The 27,151-nt window shown below is 43.2% G+C and overlaps 1 protein-coding gene across 1 annotated transcript; it reads right to left on the reverse strand.

Annotated features, from left to right (window-relative positions):
* Positions 1-564: 564 nt before the first annotated feature.
* Positions 565-26,696, reverse strand: antxr1c (ANTXR cell adhesion molecule 1c). Its single transcript, XM_028408035.1, has 18 exons — positions 26,076-26,696; positions 17,753-17,824; positions 16,070-16,141; positions 15,868-15,949; positions 15,337-15,367; positions 15,174-15,247; positions 14,447-14,515; positions 14,059-14,139; positions 13,623-13,683; positions 12,979-13,077; positions 12,824-12,893; positions 10,435-10,513; positions 9,091-9,186; positions 8,932-8,970; positions 8,333-8,431; positions 8,066-8,233; positions 7,029-7,109; positions 565-2,583 (listed from the first exon to the last, which is right to left on the reverse strand). Exons 1-18 carry the CDS (start codon positions 26,231-26,233, stop codon positions 2,320-2,322), a joined length of 1,695 nt encoding a protein of 564 aa, XP_028263836.1. The 5' UTR covers positions 26,234-26,696; the 3' UTR covers positions 565-2,319.
* Between the last annotated feature and the right edge of the window lie 455 nt (positions 26,697-27,151).

The raw sequence follows: 27,151 nt of genomic DNA on the forward strand, positions 1-27,151 counted from the left end.
GTAGGAGATTTTGAAAACTCAGTGAGAGTCAGCCAGATTTCGAAAGTAAACACATGCCCCTTTCTCTCAGAGCTCACCCCAAAGCCACGCCTCCCAATCACATGGACGCGCATTACCTGAAGACGAGCTGCGGTCTGTGACTTCGGCCATCATGCACGTACCTCTCTGGTGCACGCAGAGCAGGAAGAGAGTGACAACCAGCCAATACTCTGTGCAGGGTCCACCCGGAGGATTGGCTGATGTTTTTAGCATTTTATAGCTTCCACAGATGATTAATATCCTTTGTTTTAATGAGAAACTGCCGAACTAATCGGTTGCTATCGGATTGTACGAGAAGTTACACTAATTTAACAAAAAGTGCATCAGAATGAAATCTCCTACCCTACCTTGAATGCCAAAGTCTAACTGTGGGTGAAAACAAAACAACTTGCAGCGTCGGGTGGACTCAACCCTTGGACTCCTGAATAAAGCCTGCCCCCCCCCATATGTAACATTAGCATAAACATATATGAGGTGACCTTATTATTGATTATAGTATTATAGTAAGAAATCACACAATGCAGCTTTCGAAAAGAAGCTTAGGAGTCAACCTTTATTGATACTGTTTAAAAAAGTCATGTCAACCAATAAGAAAAAAAATCACATACGTCTTTCATATTTGCTGCAGTACTGCTGTTCATACATTAAAAAAACATTGATTAACATATTCTATTTGTGGTATAAATCACATGAATCCAAGAAGTTCCCTTTCAAGCACTCCCCGTGCATCTATGCTGCATGAATTATGACTCCATTATGTAAAGATAAAACCCTGTGTGCTTGTGTTTCTGGATGAGTCCTGGTAAATGCAGCTAAATTTGTTGCATGAGTCATAATTAGTCTGATGGTTTCCACATGTAGCAATATGATATTAAAAAATATCGTTTTTTTCTACACCATAGGGAGCTAATTGGAGTTTTTCACTTCAATTACAAATGTGTGTAATAACACAACAGCACAGGACAGAACTGAATGACGTACATTAAAAAAAAAAAACAGAAGAAGAAACAGAAGAAACTTCCAGAAGGCACTGGATACAGAGGTAATACCAGCATTTTCAGCCTCTTTTCTACACCCTGAAGTCAAAATGTCATCATTTGTGGTTCAATTTTTGGCAGGTGTTTACATTAATTTAGCATGTAGCCACTGCTAACATGCACACTTTCTCCTGGCTAATTAACACATAGTTAAAAATGTTTGTTAGTGTAGCCGAGTTGCTGAAAAAAACGCTGGTACAACCTTAAACTGGTTAGCTGTTGTCCGTCTTGGCGGTTGGACACCTTGTCAACATTCAAGTACTCTCCTCTATTTCTGTCGGGGAGTAAGTAAAATAAATTAGATGCTCTTTGAACTGCCCTGCAGTTGCAATGTGACCGGTGGTGATATAACTGAAGACATAAAATACACATAATGCTTATCAAAAGAAGTACAGTATGTGAGGAGAGACCTGAACCTGGATGCTCGTATGTCCAAATGCTAACAGAAAGTACTGTAGTTGCCCATCAGTCTATGTGCGCAGATAACAAAAAATCAAATCAAAAAGGAAAATATATATATATTGCTGTAATCTAAATTTAACTACATGAAAAGGACAAAAACCCAAAGCCTCAAAGAATCAACACAGCAATTTAAAACACATCTCACACATACCTTCAAATCACCTTTCTCTGTTTAAGAGCTGGAATGTTTCAGTATGTCTTTGGTCAAAAGAAACAAAATTATTCAAAAATATAATTGTTTTTCATCAAATTTGACTTTTTTATGTTTCTCAGCACCATTAAGAACACGACCAATTAAACTTCCTTTCCTTTAAATCGCCACACAGCAACGGAGAAATCAGCCAATCCATTCAGATTTTCACATGTAACCTACTTTTCGCCTTTTCTCAATGACCTGACTCAGTAGTTGAAGAAGAAATTTTGCCCATTGCAGTATTCTTCCTGTTCCTACAAGCAACTTTCCTCCCTGATCTCACCAAAATATTTCCTCAAATCACCCCATTCTGTCAAACTGCAGTTTTAAAGCTCATCAAGAGACCCTGTTGAAGTACATGTAAAAAAAGACCTCCAAAATACACTTTAAGTTGACACTCTATCCCCAACACAGAATGATTGGCACTCTACAGACAGCTGATCTTTGGCTTATAGCAGGAGTATCTTTGGCAGCGAGGACCACAGCCTTCAAACTGAAAGAACTGGTCAACAGGGCGGTAATATCAATGTGATATCAAAGCGGGTGCGCTGGGAGGGCGGGAGAGAGGGCGCGGTGTGTTTGTGGGATTCAGGGTCGAAGGCTGGGAGGAGGACGCGATGGCGGTGGACAGGGAAGCCCTGGGGGTGTGCGAGACGGCGGCGGCCCCGGTGGCACCTGGCCTGATGCGGGGGATTTGGCAGGAGGGCTGGAGGAGGTGGGAGACGAGGAGGGGGTGCGGGTAATGGGACGGTAGTCCGGTGGTGGCGGCGAAGGCGTGTGGATCGGGGTGCGTGGTGGGGCCTTGGCTGCCGCTGACTCATCCTTCACTCTTGTGAAGTTTATGCATCGACCCTAAAGGAAAAGAAAGACATGAAGGTTTAATCAGGACTGAACAGATACTCATGGAGGCCAAATATAACATCCATGAGGTTGACAAGCTTCACAACAGGAACCGTTGTAATCATGAATTTGTGTGTTTTAAGAGGATCTTTGCCTAACACGTGTTGTCTGGACCTGCACCATTCCTCCTGACACAGACCTCTGCAGCGGGATCAGTCCAATGACTGGATGACACTGGCCAATGCATCCATATGTTCCAATGTGGCCATGACTTGTTTCATGACTTGCCACCAACCACCATTGGACTAACAGCATTTAAGGCCAGCAGCAACCATCTTGAAACTGAGCTGCAGAGACCAAGCAGTGAATATGCTGAAACAGCTGGTTGAATTTTAAAAGTTTGCTGCCTTGGTTTGTTGCTGTCACTGACCCAACCCTGACAGAACATGTGTGTGTGTTGCAGGAAAGTCGTCTTCCTCACGGCGCTGTGCTGCAGAACTTCTTCAAGCTCTTAAAGATACATTTAAAAAACCAAGATGGAGGAGGCTACCGAGTGAGTAATGCTATTTTTTTTTGCCATGTGTTGATATGTTTTGGTCAAAAAATGAATAGGTACAGGCTTATGTGCTGATACACTGCAGCGTCTTAATGTTACCCAGATAGCAGCAGTGACTCAGTGGTAGAGCAGGGTTGTCCAATAACTGGAAGGTTGGCGGTTCAATCCCAGCTCTGCCCTAGTCATTGTTGTGTGTCCTTGGGCAAGGCACTTTACCCACATTGCCTCCAGTGCACTCACTGGTGTATGAATGTGTATGAATGAATCGGCAGTGGTCGGAGAGGCCATAGGCGCACCTTGGCAGCCATGTCTCCGTCAGTCTCCCCCAGGGGAGCTGTGGCTACTAAGCTGTAGCTTACCACTGCCACTGTGTGAATGTGGTGTGAATGAATAATGCATCTCAATGTAAGCGCTTTGAGTGCCTGCCCAACAGAGCAGAAAAGCGCAATATAAGACCAATGCATTATTATTATTATTATGTGGTGCAATGCATCATGGTTAATGTAGGCAAAATATCATAATTCAAATAGCATAAACTACAATGCACACACACACACACAGGTGTCTAATCTACAGTACATCTGGTTAAGAAGGTAGTCGATCTCAGGTCATGGTACAGGCACTGCTCTCTGTATGTTTATGTGTGCCTGTGTGTGGCCAGCTGGTGTTCCAGATTACACTTAAATCCCCACTTTACGCCCCACTTCAAATTATCCCATTTAGTCTAATGTTCTGTCCTGAGAACTGTGACTTGCTTACCAAAGTTTCCCTGATCATGGTGAGACCATATGGAGTGTGTATGTGTGAGTGAATGTATGTTAAATAAAAAGGTATTAAAAACAATTGAATTGACTTATCAGACTGTAAAACAGATTAATTTATTCCGACTGAAATCACATTTTACTTCTGAGCTCCTCGTTAAATTTAAGAGTTCACAGAGGTCGCTGTTACCATGGAAACTCTACCCACTCCATACTGGCATGGTGGTTGGCAGCCAGAGTGGAGAGAAGTAATGTTAATCCGCTAATAAGCAGCATCAGTGATCTGAGCCACAGGATGATGGTTTTACATCGTGGAAAATGATGTCACCCACAGAGCTGTGTTTAAAGAAGACATCTTAACAAGCCCCCAGGAAGAGGAAGCTGGATTTAAACCGGACGATATAATTCAATTACAGTGAGTAAAAAAGACAGACAAACAGACACAACAAGATAATAATAATAAACCAAACTGAACTGAGACAACAGCTCACTGTAAACTTTTACTCTCTCTCCTGCCAGCCGACCGCTCCTGTCTGCTTCCATTTAGCTCAACAGCTCGGCATCTACCACAGACCTCTCACTAACACCGCTGTTAAATATCAGCTCGCCTCTCAACGGGTCAAGAAATTTGACAAGAAGAATATAAGACAAAATAAGATTGTGCAGAAGTATTTCTCATGCAGTCACACAGAAGGAACATTTGGCAGAAAATCAATAAAAACATTCATGAGAATCCAGAAGCGACCACCGGTTTCTGGTCTGTCCGCACTCATCCAGTCTGGCATTCCTAAAAACAACAACTCAAAAAACTGCAACCTCTTTAAATTCTTTGGTCTTCTTGCCTCTGTCGTTTAATGAATAAAATACATATTCCCTGAGCTAGTCCTGCACTTTTAGCTCCATGAGCTTGTTTATTGAGAAACAAACGATCTTCCTCAGCTCATAGACATTACAACCGACACGGTAACAGTGAATCACAGTTAGGCTCTGAAACTCATAGTACCACAGAACAGTTCTGAGTCTTTATGTCCTGTTAAAAGATGTTTGTTTCCACATAATTATGAGTTCCTTGTAAAAACAGCTAATCTCTAGTTAACTAGCCATGATGTACCCTGGGTTTGCAGCCTTAACTTAGCCGGCTGCTACAGATGAGAGTTGCATCACACATGAGTGAAGCATGTAAACAGTGCTGTGGTCCGTGTTGTGTGAAAACCTCTAAGTACCTTTGAAGCCGTGTTTTTTTTTAGTTGCTGAGGAGGAAAAAATAATATTGAGTTACAAAATGCTGAATTGCATGTAGGTTGTGTGTTTTTTTTTTCGCCAGCTTCGCTTCATGTACATTGTTCTGTTAGCACCCAGCTGTGGTTTGAACCTCTGAACATTTTCCTGGATTAAAGAAAGCCACACTCGCTTGTTCTTTCTCGTCTGTCTACAGTCTTACCGAGGTCATAAAATCGTCTCGGCCCCTGGCATGATGTATGTGTGTGTGTGTGTGTGTGAGAGACATGGAGACAGGCCTGGCAGCCGTCTCTGCCATAGGTATTACCTCATGTCCTTTAGTCCACTAACTGCCTCCCTGGAGAGGTTCGTGTTTATGTGAATGAGGAGAGAGAGTTAGTGTGGAGCGGACTGCTTGGGACTGTTCGCTCTGACGTCAGTGCAGTGGATGTGGTTTGGTGACACACAATCACATTATGGCTAATGTTGATAACTGTGATTTAGAGAACACACACACACACACAGTCTCTGCTCCATATGAACGCTGAGAAGCTTGGATATAGACTGAATGCTGGCTGTTTTATCTGAAATTATGAAGGAAAAATGATTCTTTGTCACATATATTAGGGTTTTGGTACCACAAAAAACCTGCTAGGCCACTGCATGAGTGCACTGTACTGGATGGCAGCCTGGGTTGGTCTTAACAGCTGTTGCAATCATTAGTTTTCCTTGGAATCTGAAAGTCTCTGCCAGTGTGACATTTTTCTCTAAAAGGTCCGTTGAGGGTGAGACTGTGGAGCTGACTCAAATGAGCCGGTCTATACAAGGGTGTAGATTTGCTTTTGACGTTGATAGGGACCTAAGATTTCAACAGAATTTAACCCTTCCTTCCAGAATTTAACGCGCCACCTCCGTCCACGCCAAAGCTACGCCCTTGGGTCTATAAGATGTTAAAGAGACAAGCGGCATTGTGGAAAAAGAGACGAGATTTCTTCAAGAAAATAAGGATTGCATCATGCAGAGCTCATGCCATCACTAAGAGCTTTTTGATGAAATCTGGTTTTATCTGACTTTCTGCCCGTTTGCTGATGCTGACTCGTTTTTTTTTTAATTTAGGAAAGGCTAAGCATCTATCTGGCTGCAAATTCTGTCTCTGTGCCTGTTTGTGATGCCAAGAAACACTTTTAAATGTGGAGTTCCTGTTAAAACATCACTGGAAATTCTCAGCTTATAAGGCAGGATTTTAAGAAGTGCCTGAGATCAGCGTATGTGTCAAAGCAAAGCTAGCATGACTGAGGTTCATCCACCTATGTGACGGTGCCTATGAAAGTTTGCACAGTCGGATGTTTAATAGATTAAAAACATCCCCTGCACTCACTGAACTCCCATCTTCTCTCCACATTCAACCCAAACTCAAATCTGTGAAGAAGAGAGAAGTTTTACCAGCTCACATGCAAGAACACATCAGAACACTACAAGGATGTCAGCCGTCCGCCGTTCTGCTTTTTATCCGATTTATGGCGTCTAATGTGAAGCAGGTGTGAGAGCGAGGCTAGCTCAGCGGGATGGAATGGGCCAACGGAGGTGTTAGCCAGCACAGGAACACCAGGAGTGAACAAGACGGACGGACAGATGGAGGAAGGTTGAGAGCAGGATGAGTAATGGTTACAGATGACTGAAGCATTTTTTAGGCTGGAAACGCACCAGGACAGTTTGGCAGCTGGGATCTATGGACAGATTTTCTCACCAAGAGGGGATTTTTGCACAATTTAGGAGCTTCGGGATCAATTTGCATTTATCATTATGTAGTGTGCAAAGAAATTCTCCCTCTGCTCTAACTGTACACATGTAAAATAAACATGAGAATAGGAGAGAGTGGGTGTGGATGGAGAGTGGATGGAGAGCTTTACTGAGGCACTTACATGATCCCCGGGCTGGGGTCTCATCAGAGAGACCTGGTCGTACCCGCGGCGAAACAGAGCCCAGATAGCATCCAGTTTACCCTGAAGAGGAAGAGAGGAGAGGGGGGAGAGGTTTAATAACAGCTGGACACCACACTCCTCCACCCTAAAAACCCTCTTAATAATGCTGATTCCTCCAACATTTGGTCTGTGGTTCCCAATCAGAGCCAGGGCTCTCTGCAGGTTTTATTCCCAAACAAACACCACAGCAGCTGATTCTGATAATCAGTTCCTTCCTCTCTGGGTTTGTCACTCATTAGTCATAAAGACTACTGGATAGATCTGGCTCCCAAAATGAACACTTTAGTAATAAAAACAGAATCAGATCAGATCAGAGTCACAGGAAAAACAAGATGATCCCAGCTAGAAGGATAATCCAGGCTGCAGGTGAGCTGCATTTAACTTGACTCTAGCTTTTTAAGGCACAATCTGATGGATTGAAGGGATTAGGAGGGGTCTTCTACTCCCTTACATGACGCACTAATCTGATGTAAAATCATACATCAGGATAATTACAGAGCAGGGGTTAAACACAGCCCAGTTCAGTCGCTGTGTGTGTCCTACCTGTTATGTATGAACAGTGTTACATTTGACTGTTTAACAGTGCTGCTACAGTATGAGAGGCTTGCACATAGAGCTGCATTGTGCTTGTGTCTAATAGTGTCTCTGCAGTGTTTTGTTATGCAACTAATTGTAGATAAGCGGGGCCAGAAGAGGCTTTATTCCTCCCTGCTGCCTTGTGAAAACTCACTCCACTCGTGTTCATGTTTTCATGTCAGCACAGTGAAGTGTTTCGGGCCTCTTTGTGGGTTCTGCTACCCTTTAAAATAAAAAATAAAAAAGGAGGCTGGGCAAGGAGTCAAAAATGCAAAAGTGCTAACAAAGCTGTAAACAAGGCAGTTTTAAAGCCCCTAAAATTCAAGCATCTATTCAGAAAGTTAAAGTATGTTTAACACCACAGTGCTCCATTGTCCGTGTGAAACTGTGTCTGTGTTTACCCGGATGGGCGTGTACCACTTCCGGCTCTGAGGCGGCTTCTTGTTCTGAGGTTTCTTAGGTTTGGGTTCGAAGGGTTCGTACTCCTGCTCCGGCATTTTTACCACAGCGTTCTTAGGCTTCTCCAGCTTTGCCCCCTCCTCGGTTGAGCCCTTCCCTCCCCAGCGCACCTAAAGCACAGACAGGATGGAGACAGCAGACACAGTGTAATCTGTGGATTTCATTTAAATACATTTTCTGTTTTTGTTAGTGTTGTGTCGTCCTGTCACCTCCATCCTCTTGATGCCACCAATTCCTCTTCCTCCATAATATGAGGCATCCACTGTAGGCCACTTCTTCTTAGGCAGGCCGTCTTCATCATCTGACTCCTAAAACGCAAAAATCCTCTTTTATAACTCTTATAACACCAAAACACAGACTCCCTGTTACAAACACATCTGTATGTGTTGTAGTCTAAATGTATCTATTACTATTATCATTCCCTTTTCCTTCCTAAGACCTGTCACTTTCATTAGGAGTTAAGGAAAACCAGCGTATATTGTGCACAGTTCGCTCACTTTGAACGCTCCTATTCCATTAAATGGATATTTATCAGTTGTTGTGTGGATCATGGTGAGCAAAGTCCCATCTCTCTTCACCGGTAGGTTCAGTAGGTGCATTATCACCCACATTATCAGCTTGTGTTAAAAATCCACTTTTTTACACAAAACCCTTAAAAAAAAAACTTAACATCATCTTTTGGGTTACCATGGTAACGAGATGACGGGATGCGCGTCCTCACATGAGGTTGCCTTCAACGTCACTTCTGATCTATTATTATGTTTTATAATGGCAACTGATAACAAACCAATATTGGTAATTGACTCACAGGCTCAGGGGGAGGGGGAGGAGGTGGCTCTTTGATCACCTGCCGACAAAAGAATACAGAGATATGATGCAATTAATAAAAAAAAATTAAGAAAAATGACATTCACACCTCTCAGAGGGCTATTTGGCCGTGTGATGGTCCACTTCCTGTGTGTCTTACCACAGTGCAGCAGAGAGGCCAGAACCACCACATGAAGAGCAAGGCCAGCAGGAGGAACAACACCAGCAGGGTGATCAGGAGGATGGTGCCGTCGAACTGGAGAGAATACACACATGACACAAGCGCATTGGATGGCTGACGGTGGTAAGTCGACTACAACCAAATCCTACTGTACTGTCCTCTCGGGAGTAGAGGGGGGTGCAACAGGCATTTATCTGTTATTATTATTATTGGAAGAAAAATGCTACATCTTTTACACATTAACATATAATGCAGCAGTGCTACCAGCAGTCATATTAATGATCAGAATATAATGCAGTACAGTGCTGGCAGCGGTCACAGCTGCAGTGGTGTGATAGATCTGGTTTTCCGTTCTGTCGCTGTAATGTTTGTATTTTTCTGGATGACAGTGGTTAATGAAGGTTGTGCAATCACTGAATGAATCCGTCTGTGAACACCGCCAGCTTGAAGTGAGACAGGCGCCCGCGAGTCAGACATGGTTCCCATTACAGACCACAGATGAGGATCACATGCGGTTAAGACTTTACCCATATATATACATATATATAGCAGATAAATCCTGCTGAGGATCCATCTGTGCAGCACCAACATTTCTCTGAAATCTTCCAATCTGCAAGTCCTGTAACAATAACCCCCCCCCCCCTCACTGTGGCATTTATGAGGAGGGGCTTTTGTTGCATTTGTGGCATTTATTTCTAACTTTGATTTACAGTCTCTGCCTCACTTGCGTGCTGTTTGTTGGGACAGGCATACCCATCTCCACTTATCGTGCCTCTCTGTGGTGCTTTCAGTCTATATGGTTCGGTTTAGTGGCGAGATGCAGCTAATTACAGCGGTCTGTCTAATCGAGGTCTGTATATCATGAACCACAACACAGCGGTTTGATTCACAGTACCTACATGAAAATGATGTCACAGGAACTGAGGGGGGCTTCAAAAGAGTGGGACCCCTCTGTGGCCTCATATCTTCCAACATGTCTTGTTTTTAAGCCACTCACAAACACATCCACAGACCTACAGACCATAGAACTTCATGGTCATGAACCTGCTTCTCTGACCTTCTTCAGAGGATCTTTTTTTTCTCTTTTCCTTTGGGTGGATCGCTGCTACCAACCCCTGTGGTTTGGCTTTCCCCCCACCCACCCAAAAAGGGGAAAATAATAAAACTGAGAAAGGGAAGATGAAAGAGATAAAGGGCAAGGAAGCTGACTGCAGAGAACAAAACAACATTTCTAGAAAAAGAGAAGAAGAAGAAGAAGAAGAAAGATGTAGAACATTCCACACAGCACATATGAACGCATGCGTGATGAGTTATGTGACTTACACACTCTGTGGTGGTGATGTGAACGTTGCTGCTGATGAAGGACAGGCCGTCATTCATGCTCACCTGGAGATAAATCACCCTGAAACACACACACGGGGACAATCTCAGCGTCCACGTTTGGATTATGTAAACCCTTCGAACCCGGGTTCACACCAAATCTGTGGCGTGGTTTGTTAGAAGTGAGGTCGTAATTGGAACCACCAGCAAACAACCACAGAACACTGGGGATTATGAGTTAAAGGAGGCACACTGATGATCTGATGATCAGACTCAGCTGAAGTCAACATGTTTTCCTCCCTCATCTGTGACAAAGCTTTCGAAGCTTTTTTGGACCTGAATTCTTTCTTGAAGAATCCCTCCCTCTGACTCCACCCCCCCCCCCCTACTTCTGAGGGCTAAAAAACAATTCCGAGAATTTCCATTGACCTCGAGTGACCTCTTTGAAGCCTGTTGCGGTTCAAGTTCTTAAAAAAAGGTGGATGAAAGGCGTGCTTGGATGTGAATGAGGCCTGGCAGATGGAAAGCAGGCCATCTGACCGATAAACCTGTCTGTGCTGTGACTCACTGACCTGTCTGGCTGCGTGAAGAGAGAGAGAGGAGAGCTGGGTTAGTGGGTGAAGTTCAGGATCAACAGCAGGCTGACATGAGACCAACACCTCAATGTATAGTCAAAAATCTATAAATAGTGTGGTAATTAGGGACTATTTTCAGCGGTGGATTAACAGAGATTTGATTCTCATGTGAATATAAATGGCAGGTAAATGAAGACAGAGGTCTGTGATTAAACCTTAGGCTGGTTTTAAGTGAGTGACAGTGAAAGAAAACACATTAAAATACTGAGCAGTGTGAAGAAAACAGCGTGGCAGGGGGAGAAATAAGGAGCACAGTGGCAGAGAGCTTAAACAAGGAAATGAAACAGACACACACACACAATTTAAAACAATGCTAGAAGCCCAGAAATGCAATCATACAACCTTGTTAAAGTTCCTACAAAAAGCTACATAATGCTAATGAGTCATTTAGTCTGGTAGAGTTTCAAATGTTTCCACCCTGCTGTGAATCAGGCTGCACACACACACACAGCCTCACACTTGAAAGACCAGGCTCGCTGCTACAAGGCTTTGATCAGTCAAAAGTGGACATGCTGCTGAAAGAGAGTGACAGACTGACAGCGGATGAGAGAAGGAGTTTGTGTGTAGCAGAGACCAATAAAAGACAGATAGGGAGAGAGAAGGAAGGCAGAGGAGGTGCTGAGGCTGGAAAACAACCCACCAAAAAAAAAAGAAAAAAGAAAGAGGAGCCACCGTGGCACTAAGAGCAAATACTGAGCAAGACTTACGGCATAAAAAAGGGACTGAAAGTTCAGGAGGTGAGAGCAGGAAAAATATACAGAGCCAGAGGTTTAAGGGCAGCAGAGGCACACGGTGTACCGTGAGTTTTACAGTCATATCGATTAAAGCCGGAGCTGTTAGTCCAGGTTCTTTAAATCCTTCCCCACTGCAGTTAAAAACAAATTATCTTCTCCCCCCCATCACCACCACTGCCAGTGCAAATATTAACTGAAAGTGTGATTTATAGCTGCTTTGGGAGAATCAAATGAAGGAATGTGTGTATCTGGATTTTAGGAACACGAGTGCCCCCTCTAAGGTCAGGGAGGTGTGCAGCCCTGCTCTCTCTCCTCTTTGTCTCCTCCGTGTGTTTAAAGGCTTTACCGCCATCCACTCAACCTTGTATTCTGTGGCCTGCCGTACTTTTCTTCCCATAAAGAGTTGGGTCAAAGAGGTTTGTGGATTGTTGACATTGGACCGTGGTCACGCTCTAAAAGGAGAGTACGGCCTGCTGATGAGGAGTAGTTCTGCTCGCTGCTGGGGTTGCACTGGAAACGTGTGCGACCGTGGTGCGGTGAAAGGTCGAGCGCACTGACCTCAGTTGTCTTAACTCTGACAGCCTGTATTTTAACACGTCTAGATGATCCTGCACATGCTAATCAGGTCTGTTTTGCTTTCCTTTTTAGCACAACATGGACATATCATTGCAGTGTATAGATGGCTTATATGTCACCAAACTGCTGTTGATGTACACATTAAGTAATCTACCTTTGTTTTGTTTTGTTCTTGACTAACACTTGATTGAAAAAATGAGCTTTTAGCTGCTGAAGGATTGTCTACAGTTTGATTTTAGTAGAAAAACATGCTCCTTATAGGCTAGAAATGGTCAATATCCCTCTGTGTGTGTGTGTGTGCACAGAGCCTGTGATATTTTGCTAAGCTATACTGGGATCTAGAAAAGAGGCCTCGGATAGGGATCGTAAAAAAAAGAGCTAAGGCTTCTTATAGCCACTCTTGGTGATATTTTCTTGGAATGAGGATCTATGAAAGCACAAACTTACTTTCCCACTTCATCGACAACAGGAGCCGGACACAGCAGGAACGTGTTTTCTACGCCGGCCGGCTTTTCATCTGGAAAGAAATTTCAAAAACAGTTTGATAAATGTGCAGCTCAGGCTCGGCCCAGTTTGACTCCACACTGTGCAGCTCCACTCACTGATCGTGATGGTGTCGTTGATCTTGAAGCTGCAGAGCACCTGGTTGATGTTTCTTGCGTGGAGGAAGCCGTTGCCTCTCACCACCACTTGAAATGACTCTGTTGTGCCAACAAACACTGACACTTAGCTCACACACAATACTGCTGTGTCAACGTTTCAGAAGGCTCAGCTGCTGGGTCTCTAGATGAACATGGATGTGATGAAAGTGGAATAATTTCCTTCTCTAAAGGGAATATTAAATCACTACTTCATAACAAGCCAAAAACTAATGTCTTTTAGCTTTTGCCAAAAACTATTTAATCCACTTTTATCTGTTCATTTGCAGCTTTTAATTATGATGATCCTTCTCTTGGCGGGACACTAAACTAAAGGACATTTTATATTCCTTCTCACTGCTGCCTCTCCCCTCACAGTCCATCTGTTAAATGGGACCCAGTAGATTTCCATTAAATGACCTGGACGCCCATATATGGTCATTCTTCAGTCTGGGATTGCCATAATTTAGAGAAGCAGAGACGAGGGCTGCTAATGAAATTAACACCCTTCAGGGATTGAATGGACACTGTTGGCATCTGTGTCGACGACTCAGGAAGGATCCTGTGTGTGTGTGTGTGTGTGTGTGTGTGTGTTTCTGGCGCCTCACCTCCTGCACACACACTGGAAGGCTCAGCAGCCAAAATTTCGATGCAGGATTTCTTGATGATCTGAAGGAGAAAAACGATCAGTCATGCATGCATGTCGCTGGTGAAGGGCTTCAGTTTCTGGGGCTGGACTTGTGTCACGTGTCAAACTGTACTACTGAATATATGTGTGTGTTCCTTGAAGCCAGTATACAAAGACCTACAGTTCTTACTGCTGCACAGTACAGTGCAAACAGTCAGCCGCTCTGACTAATCAGGGCTGCTAAAGCCTTACAGTATGAAGTGACTGGATTACACACATGGAAGTAAAATCAGTTCTTTGCTTAAAAAACAAACATTACTGATAAACAGTGAGAGAAGAATGTGTGTATATGAACTGCCTGTTTGTGATTTTTTTTAAGGCTATTTTAATTTTAGCACGGAGTAAAGTATATTTACCGAATCAATGACCCCCCGGAGGGCGTGGAAGCCGCCCAGCACAGGAAACACGTGCTCAATGGTGTCTGCAATAGTGGCCAGCTATAGAGACAGAGAGACAGTTACCAGAGAGAAGAAGGAGTAAAACTCAAAACAACAGTGAGTGATTAAAATCTGCTCAGATTTAATCTCAAATATATAAATTCATGATGCAATTTCAGACACGTTATGAGCTGCACACCAGTCATCATCACACAGATAAAGTATCAGTTAAATGTCTGCTCTGTCACATGAAGTCATCATGCTGACACTGAGAAAAACCATCCACATCAGTCACTAAATACACACTGTAACATGACTATTATGGAACACAGTAAACACCGATATGTGCATTGATCTCATGTCTTACCTGCGTCTCATTAAAGTCTTTGACCCCAACGCAGTAGACGATAGCTCCCAGAGACCTGGCCTCCTCTGCCTGTTGGGAGACAGACAACTGTCAGAGACCATCCTTTCCTATGAGCACAATATATGATGCATGGATACAAATATAGACCAGTGGAGGGAATGACAGTGATGCCTAGCTCCTCTCCCTACAGAAAGGGGAGGAGTTATACAGTCTGATGGCCACTGGCAGGAAGGACCTCCTGTGGCGTTCTGTGCTGCTCCTCTGAATGTGCTCCTGTAGGACAGCAGTGTGTCATGCAGGGGGTGAGACGTGTTGTTAAGAATACTGAGGAATTTCCTCAGTATCCTCCTCTCCGTCACCTCCACCACAGACTGAGCTTGTTGAGTCTGTTGGTGTCGGCCGTCTTCATCCTGTTGCCCCAGCACACTACAGCGTAGAAGATGACGCTGGAGACCACAGAGTGGTAAAACATCTGCAGCATGGTCTGGCAGACGTTAAAGGACCTGAGTCTCTTTAGGAGATACAGGCGACTCTGCCCCTTCTTGTATGTTGCCTCTGCATTTGTGGACCAGTCCAGTTTGCAGTCAATGTGGACACCCAGGTATTTGTAGCTGTCTACAATGTCCACATTGGTACCTTTGATGCTGACAGGGTTTGGGAGTGTCTGGTGCTTCCTGAAGTCCACAACAAGCTTTTTTTTGTCTTAGTGACTTAGTCCTAGTCTTACCTGTTGCTGTGCATCAATGAGCTGATGCTCCTGCAGCTCTCCGTCTGTGAGCGCGATGATCACGCTGGCCGTGCCTGGAAAACACATGCAGACGTGCTGTAACCTGAACACACCACTTGAACATGAAGAGAAGCTTCACAGCGATGAGCGACACGATGCTTACCGAAGTTCTCCTTGCGTATCTGCTCATTAGCCTTCAAATAAAAACACACGTTAATTCAATTAACTTCGAGTCATTCCATATTCTTAACAGTAGATCAATACTGACTGACTACAGCACTAGTTTAAAACGTCCTGTCAATTGAAGCTCTCACAACATTAACACCTCCTCTCTTCACAGTGGTAGCCAAAAATAGGGACTGGTTGTCCTTGAAGAGTGTTTTTAATGTGTGTTTTAAGACAAAAAATGACCTGTTTTAGCTAACTGTACCCAGTTGTTTTAAACTTAACAAAACAGCTCATGGTGTCAGATCGTGCCTCCTGAGTGACGTTTCTGTGCACCAGCCTTCCACAACCTTCCTAGCGGTGGACTTTTGTAGCTGGATTGGTCCCATGACCAGATGACGTTGTGGGCAGTATGATCATTCATATGTTCTTTTAACATGAACGTAACCATGTGTCCTATCTGCGGGATGTATTATCAACTAGTTTTCTTGTGAGGATGTGTTATCAGTCAGTTAAAAGACAGACTTACACTCTGCAACCCAAGGTGCATGAAGGTGTCTCCACCAGGGATCTCTCTTTTTAGAGAGTTCAGACCTTTTTTGATGTCGACTCTGCACAGAGGAAACCAAGGAACTGTCAGCTCTGAGGAAGATCTGGCTCGTCAAAGTGCTATACTGACTGATTCAGCTTAAGTAGGTCAGGTATTAACAATAAGACACATCTGTATTCACCTGTTTTCTGTCAGTTTCATGATGGTGGATGCTCTGGAGGAGAATGTGATGAAGGACATCCTCAGCATGGGACTAAAAGGAAAAAAAAAGAAATAAAACACCATCACACCTGTGCTTTCATCAGCAGCCTGAGACTGAAATACAAACATTTGTGGTTGATTTCCTGCCACACACACAACCTCTAAAACAAACACTCCATCCTTTGCTACAAACACAAACAGCATGTTGTTTCAGTGTCAATAATCCATCATGTTTTGGCCACTACAGACTCATAGAACATCCTCAACATCTGCAGGACGATGCTGAGGATGTTCTATGAGTCTGTGGTGGCCAGTGCCATCACGTATGCTGTTGTCAGTCTGAGGGTAAGGGACATAAACAGACTCAACAGAATCATCAGGAAGGCGGCCATGTTGTAGGAGAGGACCTGGACTCTCTGACAGAGGTGTGTCAGAGGAGGTTGTGGTCCAAAATAAAGACCATACTGGACTGTCCCTCTCACTCGCTCCACACTGTGCTGACCAGCTACAGGAGCTCGTTCAGCAACAGACTCCGACTCCCACGATGCACCACTGAGAGACACAGGAAGTCATTCCTGCCTGTCTCAATCAAACTACTGAACTCTGACTCAGACACTGTACATTCATACTGGTACATTCATGTCATGCTCTTTACTATGTAAAGGTTTTTATACAATAGTAAAAATTTTCTTCTTTAGATACAACTCACGGATTTAAATGCTACCTAGGTATTTAGATATTTATTATATATTTCAATTTCATACTTAATTTATCTTTAATTAGGAATAGGAATTCAGATTCTGAAGTTTTACACTGATTGGAGACAAGTGACCTCTTATGGTTTCACTCCAACAGTCTGTGGTTGATGAGACACAAAGACACCAAGTGACACCATGCATGAATGTTTGTGACGCAAATGTTGATATTTTATCCTCCATCAGTCAAGTCTTCACTCAGATGTGGGAAGGTTTGTTATTTCTGTTTATCTGTGTGAGGAACCACACACACACATTCAGATATCTGAAGCGTGATGTTTATGAGTGAGAATAAGCTGAGTCAGATTGGAGCTGTTGAAATCTTTCTTGTCTTTGTTGAAAACTTGGAGCAGCGACGGTTCTTTGATCTGGCTGCATTCACAGAGCTGCAGGTGTTGTTAGTGTTAGTGTTCTAGTGTTGCATTGCTTTTGGCAGACAGCCTTTTCCAATCAGGAAGTAAAGCTGAGTTACATCAGTCTATGCTCCACCAGACTCCATTGATGGACATGTTAACATCCATTGTTGGTGGATGTTAACATGTCCAAACATCCCACGATAACACACATTTCATCATAGTATACACTACATATTATAAAAGCTGAAAGTCTAAACAGAGCCCTGTACGAGCCCAGCCACTGAACCCTCCGCCTGCATACTGAGTGACTTAGCATGTGTCCGGTTGTAGCTGCAGGGGCAGATTTTATTTTACTTCACTGAGCTGACTGCTGTGTAAAGTGTGCGTTTCTCTTCAGTGATCTATATTTTTGGAGGCTCCAGGAAGTGTAATACGATGCAACAAGACTGCTTGGGGAGATATCTGGTTTTCTACATTTTCAGATGTTACAGTATATATATACGGTCCACTTATGTAATTGCACTCTTTTTGTCTGACCTGATTTTATCTTACCTTTTAAATTTTTCAGCTAAATTCTCCACAAAGTAGTAAATCTCATCCCAGTGATCCTTCACGCTGCCAGATCTAAGAAAATAAAAAAAATAACACAGTCATTCATCACAGAGAACACTAGGATACATGTCATAACAAAACACAGCCATAAAACATTTTCTTCTTCACATTAAGAGCAGGAAAAACAGGAAATATCTCAGTGCATTTTTTTATGATCCACTTATAAAAGCAGCACAGGTCGCCTTAATTGATGCTTGGATAAATCATAGGAGTCATAATTTGTATATTATTATAATTACTAATGACTTGTTTAAGAGAAAAACCGCGGTTTAATCCATCCGTCAGACACATTCTAACCTCCACATGGTGAAGCAATCAAACTAGATAAATGTGGCCTGGCTGCAGTCCAGAACAACAGGGGGTCGACTCATTAGCTGCACAATGCAAAGACAAGCTGTGTATCAACATTATTTTGTATTTTTTGTTGCTATTGTGCAGCTATGGCTACAGTGGAGTGATTAAAATAACTCATACATTGTGTGTCCTACAGGCAGGATGCTACATCTGCATTTTAATACACACACACCATACATTTAAGCATACTGCTGAGATAACAGGCGTCTGGTATATAATTTAGCACCCTTCTGTCCCCCGAGGCTGAGGAAACAGGCCCTGCTTCTCCCCACGGGGGACCCTCCATAAACCTGGACTCCCTTTAGATTTAGCTTTCATTCAGACTGTGTGTATTTCTGCCAATTTTTATTAAGGGAGAGGGCTTCAGCCACGATGTGACCAGTCAGCAGGTCGGCCGTTAGCTAACAAGCAGGCCAGAGAGACGACACTTGGGAAATGAGCTAATGACTGTGGTGAAACTGTTCAGGATGAGGATGAGGATGAGGATGAAGCCTAACTGAGGCTGACTCAGTGTTATTCTAGGTGCTGACTAACTGATGTAACGGCATTAAGACAACACAGGAACCTGCCAGAATTGGTGCGTTGCTGTTTTCCTGAGCAGAAGATCAAAAACTTCCATTTAAGCTGTAATAGTAAAGTTTTGAGAAAATAAATCTAAACATTTAGCTCCTCGATACAGAAGTCTGAAGATTTTAAACTTTGAAATGATGTAAAAAAAATAAGGCCTCTGTATTTAAATAAGGACCAACTAATGATATTTGCCAGATTATACACCATGATGTTTTTGTGTTGTTTCTTGGAAGTGGAAGGATAATTGTCTGGCCAGGATTTAGAGGGAGAAAAAAAAACAGCCAAGGGATACCAGGGAGTTTCCCATCATGCCTCAGTCATCAAAGGCTCTTTTTACTGCCAAAACCAGACCATGTATTACATCTTTTGTTTGTTAGAATCATGTTTTGTATCCGTGAAGACCCCAAATTTCTCCTTTTTCACAGCTCATTTCATTCTGTGTGTACTTGTCCATCACAGACTGCTTCTGCACATGTCTTATACAAACTTTCCATCCATTTCAAGGAGAATCAGCATGAGCGTCAGTAGCTGCTGTGATGTAAGCTCGTTAATTATGAAAGGTGAATCCAGGCAAAACAAACACACTGATTGCAGAGGAGGAGAAGGTGAGATGCTAAAAGGACGAATCGTGCAGGAATAGAAGCTGTAGAGGGTCGGATTAATGCTCCCAAAGGGCCACCCAGGCTGGAGGTGTAAAGCTAAAGCCTCGAAATGATACAGACGCTCATCTTTTCTGAACAGTTACGAACGCTGGTCAATTTAAAAGCCAATCTAAGCGTTTTCTCACATGACCTGTTCAACCACATCAAGGTTTACATTCCTTTGAGGCTGACTGAGCAAAGAAAGAGGACAAGACTTTACAAGCTAAACAAAATCCTCTCCAAAAACTTCAAAAAAAGAAAAGAATCTTGAGGTAGAGAAGTTCAAGAAAATGTGCAGCGCAAACAGAAATAGTCACAAAAGCGTTGCACACACACACACAGACACACACACACAGACGGCCCCCGTCCTGCAGAGATGCCAGGAGCCAACTCCTTGTGCAGATTGTTCCATTATAGCAACAGCGGAGGGGAGAGAGCCTGGTGAAGCCTGCAGCTAATAGTCATGCAGAGGTGTGGGGAGGGTTTTTGGAGTATTTATTTAACATGAGGGTGAATCTGAGGACTCCCACCTTTTGGTTTTTTAGCTGCTTATCTTGATTTCTGAACCACAATGGCTCTTGTTTGGCTTGGAACAGTTGGATTGTCTGAGGTGGCTGCAGTCGTGGGACCGAGGGCCTAGCTTGCAGTTTCACTCACCTGTCCAAACAGTGTTGGGAAAGGAAGTGGGCCATTTTCTTCTATGATTCTTGATGAAACAATTTTATGTGGTGCCCTGTTCTCCCCCACACAATCCCTTGATCTAATTTTAATGATCTAAGTTGAGCCGTGGAGCTCAGCGATTTCGGGGTTAAGATAAAGGTTTTAGAGAAGTGAGAGTCGACAAAGTGATTAAGCCCAACAACAAAATGGAGTTATGTCATAGCAAAGCTGAGTGACGGCACTCTACCTGACCTGAGCAGGATGGAAAAACATGTGTCTGGATGTGTGTATAGAGAAAAAGAAACAAGAGGATGAGGAGCTTTGTCTGTGAAATGACAGAAAATCCAACTGTGGGAGTGAGATAATGTGAAAAATCTGTTAGCTCCAAAGTAAACTTCATTCCAGAAAAAAAACTATTCGATGAAAACTTTAAATCTGAGGCCAAGTTTTTATTCTGACCCACAACCAAAGCAAGACATAAACAGCTGATTAAATCCCTGTGTGGTTAACATATTATTGACAGCTTCGGTGCTATCGACGGTTCATTTTTGCCAGATTGTGCTAAAAACATTGAAGCCGATAACACATAAACAAAGCAAAGGATCCAAGACAAGAGCAGTGAGAGCCATCATGAGCATGAGAGGCTGGTCCATACAGTGTTACATGAAAGATGATACAGCACAAACTGACGACAGATAAGGACAAGCGAAGCATGCAGCTCGGTTTGCACATGGAACTCATTTAAAACACAAAGGAGCCGTAAATGTTGCTGAGTAATGTGTGTTTTATGTTCCAAGTCTGGAAAGCTTCCACTGCCAAAAAGAGCTCTTCTTTCCAGGATAACTCAGGATAACAATGGCCCTCCTTATCTTCTGGAAGCTCTGACATAATCAAAGTTGACCATCTTCCCACTCTGTACAGCTCTGATGTAGGAGTTTAAATTAATAAGCTGGAAAATGACATGTATGAACAAAGCCAGGGGGTGGGACCTGTAACATCCTTACAGCACAACATGGCTCTGACAAAAAAACATCTTCATTAAAGGTAGGGTAGGAGATTTCATTCTGATGCACTTTTTGTTAAATTAGTGTAACTTCTCTTTACAATCCGATAGCAACCCATTAGTTCGGCAGTTTCGCATAAAAACGAAGAATATGAATCATCTGAAGCTATAAAACGCTAAAAACATCAGCCAATCCTCCGGGTGGACCCTGCGCGGAGTATTGGCTGGTTGTCACTCTCTTCCTGCTCTGCGCGCACCAGACAGGTACGTGCATGATGGCCGAAGTCACAGAGTCACAGCTCGTCTTCAGGTAATGTGCGTCCATGTGATTGGGAGGCGTGGCTTCGAGGTGAGCTCCGAGAGAAAGGGGCGTGTGTTTACTTTCAAAATCTGGCTGACTCTCACTGAGTTTTCAAAATCTCCTACCCTACCTTTAAGAAACTGTCATGATAGTATCATGTCAATCACACACTGTCTCTTAATCCAGTTGAGCTTGTTTACAGCAGTTTGTCACAGTTGGAGGCAGTGACCCCGCTGGCCAGCTAGCTACTAGCACATCTTGTGCCTAATACTGCACTTAATAAATCATGTTGCAGGGAGTTAGCATCTGTTGTTTACCTGTAGTTCTGCTTCCTGTTTTATTTTGAAAGGTCAGGGTTTTTGTTGTATTTGAGTGTTTTTATGCTCCTGTTTGTGTTCTGGTTTGGGGGCCACTTTTTGGCAGTGTACACCACAGCTGACATAAAAAAATAATAACAAAGTTAAAGGTAATTTAAGAGCATTTTATGTTCCTTGAATTCTGGATTGTGATGTTGTGATGAACACCAGACACTGTGTCATCTCAACAACATTCCTAATAGTTCTGGCCACAAAGGGAGGTATTATGCAACATCACTGTTCAGCGATGCTAAACAGAGCGCATGAAGAGGAGGAGAAAATATTTCCCTACTCTGGACACGACCTGTAGAATAATAACATCTTTAATCACTGTCATGTATTTTTCTGCTGACTGGGTGAAAAACCTTGATTTGCCAGAAAAATAAATGAGTCACACAAAGTGTGTGTTAATGTGTGTAACTGAGAGAAAAACAGAGTGTAGGTGGAGGAGGGGGCTGAGTTAGACCCACGGAGCAGAAGATGGTTGGATGGTGGCTGAGTTAATTTTAGCATAGCTTAGCTTAGCATTGAAGCTAATATAAATAGTGATGGATGAATAAAAACACTCTGCATCAGTTCCACTTGGTTTTTTAATGACCTCCATCTTGACCTCTAAATGACAAACAAAGTAGCTAAACACAACACACACACACAAAGAAGCATATTATGGTTGTTTCACTGGTTGTCAATCAGGCTGACTCTGACTGAGGTGTCAAAAGTAGCCATTTTGGATCCAGTGGACTTGTCGGCTACCCTCCTCCGCTTCTATCCCATGGGGCATCTGGGTGACGGCATGTGGGAAACAGCTCCGTGGGTCTGAAAGCTTTGCAGCTCAGTGTTCTCACGGTTCAAAGAGTCGAAAAAAGGGGGAGAAAAAAAAAATCCCCACTAAGACGTCTGCCGTTCCAGCTGGGCCTACCCACACCACCCCAGCCTGCAGCCAATGACGGTGCTCCAATTTAACTGAGTGGGCACAAGGATTTGTTTGTTTAAAACCACTAACCTACTTTTACAGCCACTGCAGCAGTCAGTCTTTACTGCGTGATTGCTGAGCTAATGCTGCGCGTTCATTCCAAAACCGAGAGAAAAGATACAGATGTTTCTTCGCCAGTCTTTATCTAACTATCTAAAAATGCACCATACAAAGTCATGAATCAAACATTAAAGCGGAATACATCTAAAATCCTCCTCCTGACAGCCTGATATCATCTGACCAGACATTATAAACACCACAGGAGGATGGTGTCATTCCACAGCTAGATCGTATTCAGACATATCAAAAGTATTTACAGACTGCAGCTGCACTTTGGCTTTTCCGCTGACTTGCCTTAAATTCAGGCAGCATGACCCAACGCCCAGCCGGAGAACTAACTCGTGACTGCACCAACAACAAAATAAAGACAGAGAAAGCAGAGATCAGTGGTTTTTAAATGGACTGATTTCCACACAGTAACTGTGCAGGGATGTCAGAAAGTCAAGAATGATGAGTGATAAGAGAAGCAAACAAGCTTTCATCAGCGTTAGCATTTAGCTTACAGTTGAATTCCTTTATCTGCCGTGAACACTCCCAAAACCATTCCTCTACAACATGTTCCATATAAAACAGCAAGCTGCATCCCGCCCACTCTGAATCAGCAGATATACTTACTGTAGTATGCACATATGCAGCAATTCAGGGCTTAAAGCTACGCAGCAAATGATCGTTTGTGACATCAGTGTTGGTCTCTTGAATAATCCACCACCTCCGTGGTGCAAACCGAGTACTTAGAGGTGTAAAACCATACCTCTGGTCGTCCTTATTTACTGCTACTGTAAGCATGCTAATACACTAAAGTAAGATGTCTGACAATTATTGTTTTAAAGGTAGGGTAGGAGATTTTGGAAACTCAGTGAGAGTCAGCCAGATTTCGAAAGTAAACACACGCCGCTTTCTCTCGGAGCTCACCCCGAAGCCACGCCTCCCAATCACATGGACGCGCATTACCTGAAGACGAGTTGCGGTCTGTGACTTCGGCCATCATGCACGGACCTCTCTGGTGCACGCAGAGCAGGAAGAGAGTGACAACCAGCCAATACTCCGCGCAGGGTCCACCCTGAGGATTGGCTGATGTTTTTAGCATTTTATAGCTTCCACAGATGATTCATATTTTTCGTTTTAATGCGAAACTGCCGAACTAATTGGTTGCTATCGGATTGTAAAGAGAAGTTACACTAATTTAACAAAAAGTGCATCAGAATGAAATCTCCTACCCTACCTTTAATTGAGGGCTGTTGTCCTTTTTGAAATGCACCTAAAGGGCAGCCCGATGTCAGAGCTGCTTGCACGACATGTTCAGTGTGTCCCCTTGTTACATCTTGTGTTTTGTATATTGTGTCTTTGTCTTCCAGTCCTCTATGTTTATGCATGTTGTGTTTATATACCTCACTCCTTCTTTCCTGTTAGATGTCTTATGCAGGCAGTGTCTCACTCAAGCCCACATTTTCCAAACTTGGTCCCAGATGTCCAAAATATTCACACAGCCAGCTCTCAACCCATCCATATGTTTTAAAACAAGCGCAGGCTTACATGTTTGAGCCACGACGTGACATCATCTGCCCCATGTCTGCAATAAATTCTTTTGGAGTCCACTTTATGAGCCAAGGCAGCAGTACCTTTCCAGTTATTACTAACCTTTTCTGCACCAACACTTACTTCTCAACCTTTGAATGTTCAGTGCCAGCGTTTATCTCTGCAGAATAAAGGCCTGTAAGTATAACCTGCATCCTCCTCATCTTTTACACCTTCCATATGAGTGAAGCAGGGTCTAGAGTCTCATAAAACTGGCTCAGGCCAGAGGGATGGGGATGAAGGACGGCTTGAGACAGACCACTAATGAGCTTACTCCTTTTTGAAGTCCACAAATGATGTCTTGTTAATCACCCCCCCAAGTGTGGACACACAAGACAGCTAACAATAGCATCTGATGCCAGGAGGAAAAAATGAAGTGTTTCCTTATTTACAGCATGTGTCAGTGTTTAGCCCACAATGCATCTCACCACATCTGGGGAGCAGGCCCATGTTTGAGAATCAGATGCCAGGAAAAACTGTCAAAGGTTCTGTAAGGTGCAGAAAGTACAGCAGGACTCCATGGTGATATGCATGAAACTCCCCAAGACCGCAGGGACAAAACCCCCCACACACAGTCCTTTAAAGGTGCTGCGTGCAACTTTTTCTGCTCCAAATTAAGACCACATTTTCCATAAATGTTGTCGCTTCCTGTATTTTCTTGCTTCCCCTCCCCAATTTTGGCAATGTTCCATAAGAGAGAAGATAAGAGCTGATGCAGGAATTTGCTTTAAATGGAGGTCGGATTTATTTTCTTGCTGTTGAGATATCAACTGAAATATGCATGCTAACCAGCTAGTATCACCTTCTAATCCCACTACATGAGCCACTCTGCCTTTAGTCAACGCAACCAGGACACTGACGTGCGGGTTAAGCTACATGATGCCAGGTCGCTGTCCTCATGCTGCCTGATGCCGGTGGTCAGGATGGGGAACATCGTTAGAGGTGTGCTGTGTTGCTGTGTTACCATCCCGATGCTAAAGTTAGGTGGACTCACCTGATCATTGTGCCTCAACAACGGCACGTTTACATCAGCCCTGCATGTCTCAGTTAGCAACATAAAATTGGTAGTTATATAATTAAATGTTTCTTATTCTGCTTCTACTTTTGAGTCAGTAAACACACATACGAGTCATTAAAGCGCACAAAGCATGATGTCACATCTTGACTTTTTTTTTGCAGATTGGTCCTTTAAGTAGATGCTCCATTGAATTTGCCAGCTTGTTTACAGTAATTACACGTCTTTAAAATAAAGATGTAAGTCTCTAAAAGTTTCTCCAGTTTTCCTCCATTTCTTTTTCATCTCTGCAGCTGCTGCAGTCCAACACTAAGATGTCACATAACCACAACATTTTTCCTACGTGGGCGTACAGAGAGGGGAAATGAAAGAGTGAGCAAGAAAAAAATATGGATGGGAATTAAAGAGAAACATTTTTTAAAAGATTTTTTTCTAGAAAAAAAATCCTGGATGACCAAGTGATGGTGGTGGTGGGGGTAAACAAAAATGTGGACAAAAGCAGAAAAGAAGGAGAGAAGGATCTGCAGCCATGCATCCAGAGTCATCACTCCTGTTTTTGCTTATTCAGCAAACTGTACTGAGTCAGTGCGTCATCACGCACGCACGCACACGCGCAGATGCTGCGGCTATTACCAGTTTATTGTTTTCTCGAAATTGAACTTTTTAAGGCATCCCTTTCAAAATAAAAGCCTCCTTCACAGAAACACAACAACATGGGTTTAACACGGAATATGGAGCCAAATGTTTCCACTTACTTGTCGAGCACAAAATACAGGTCAAACGCGCCCTGACAGGAACTCTCCTCCTCCTCCTCGTCCTGCAGCTCCGGCTCGGCTCTTGTGGATGGAGGAGACAGCAAAAATAATCCGAACAAAACCAGAACAAGACGCATGGTGAATAAAAATCTCTCCATAATTTCTCTTATGTGGAAAATAAACGTAATTCCTCTGTGAATAAAAAAAAAAGGATAAAACCACCCAGAGTTCTTGAGAAAGGTTTTACATCCCAAAGAGAGAGAGAGAGTTATGAGACAAAAGAAAAGATGCAGGCGATGCTTCTGGGTCTCAGTTAGAAGCCCACCCGCATCCCGGTCTGAATGCCAGCTGGAGATGTTTTAAGATTAAAATTAAAGTCTGAGTCGAATAGATCCACATGCAGCAGTTCTGTCGGCCTTTGTAACAAAAAAAAAGAAAAGAAATCCAAACTCTGCTCAGCTGGATGAGGGATAAAGTGACGGGATGGGTGGTTCGTTTGTAGAAAATGAATAAAATGTTCCTGTCAAAGCTGGGTTAGTTATGAAAAAGCCGAATGGAGCTGGGTCGAGCAGAGCGCTGTTTGGCGCTGGAGGAACTGGGAGCCCGGGGGACAGAGCTGGCTGAAATGGGCCAGGTGTCATATTTCATCCTGAGGAGGAGAGAAGAGGAAAAAAAGGAGGAAAATGGGTCATGATCCCACACTGCGCCTCCCTCACATGATGGCACACTGGCGCATTTATACATGACGATGTTTATTGTGAACTTTACAGCCACTAGTCATGTGTTGATTGTGTTTATTTGTGTAGGTGTTGTGACACTTTATTGCTACTTTGATCTCACAATGAGAGAGAAAAAGTACAGTAGTAAGTAAAAGCACACAGTTAAATCTATTCATGAGCTACTACTACTACTAATAATAATAATCGTCATCATCATAATCGTGATAAGAGAAGAAGAAGAAGACGAAGAAGAAGAAGAATGTTAGCATTAGCACTAGCTAGTATCGCTAGGTGGAGTAATGAGCTAATAATGTGTTTATTTTGTCCTCAAACCAACAAGAGACGAAGAAGTTTCAG

Source organism: Parambassis ranga, chromosome 6 (genome assembly GCF_900634625.1).
Source record: "Parambassis ranga chromosome 6, fParRan2.1, whole genome shotgun sequence".
Lineage (NCBI taxonomy): Eukaryota > Metazoa > Chordata > Actinopteri > Ambassidae > Parambassis > Parambassis ranga.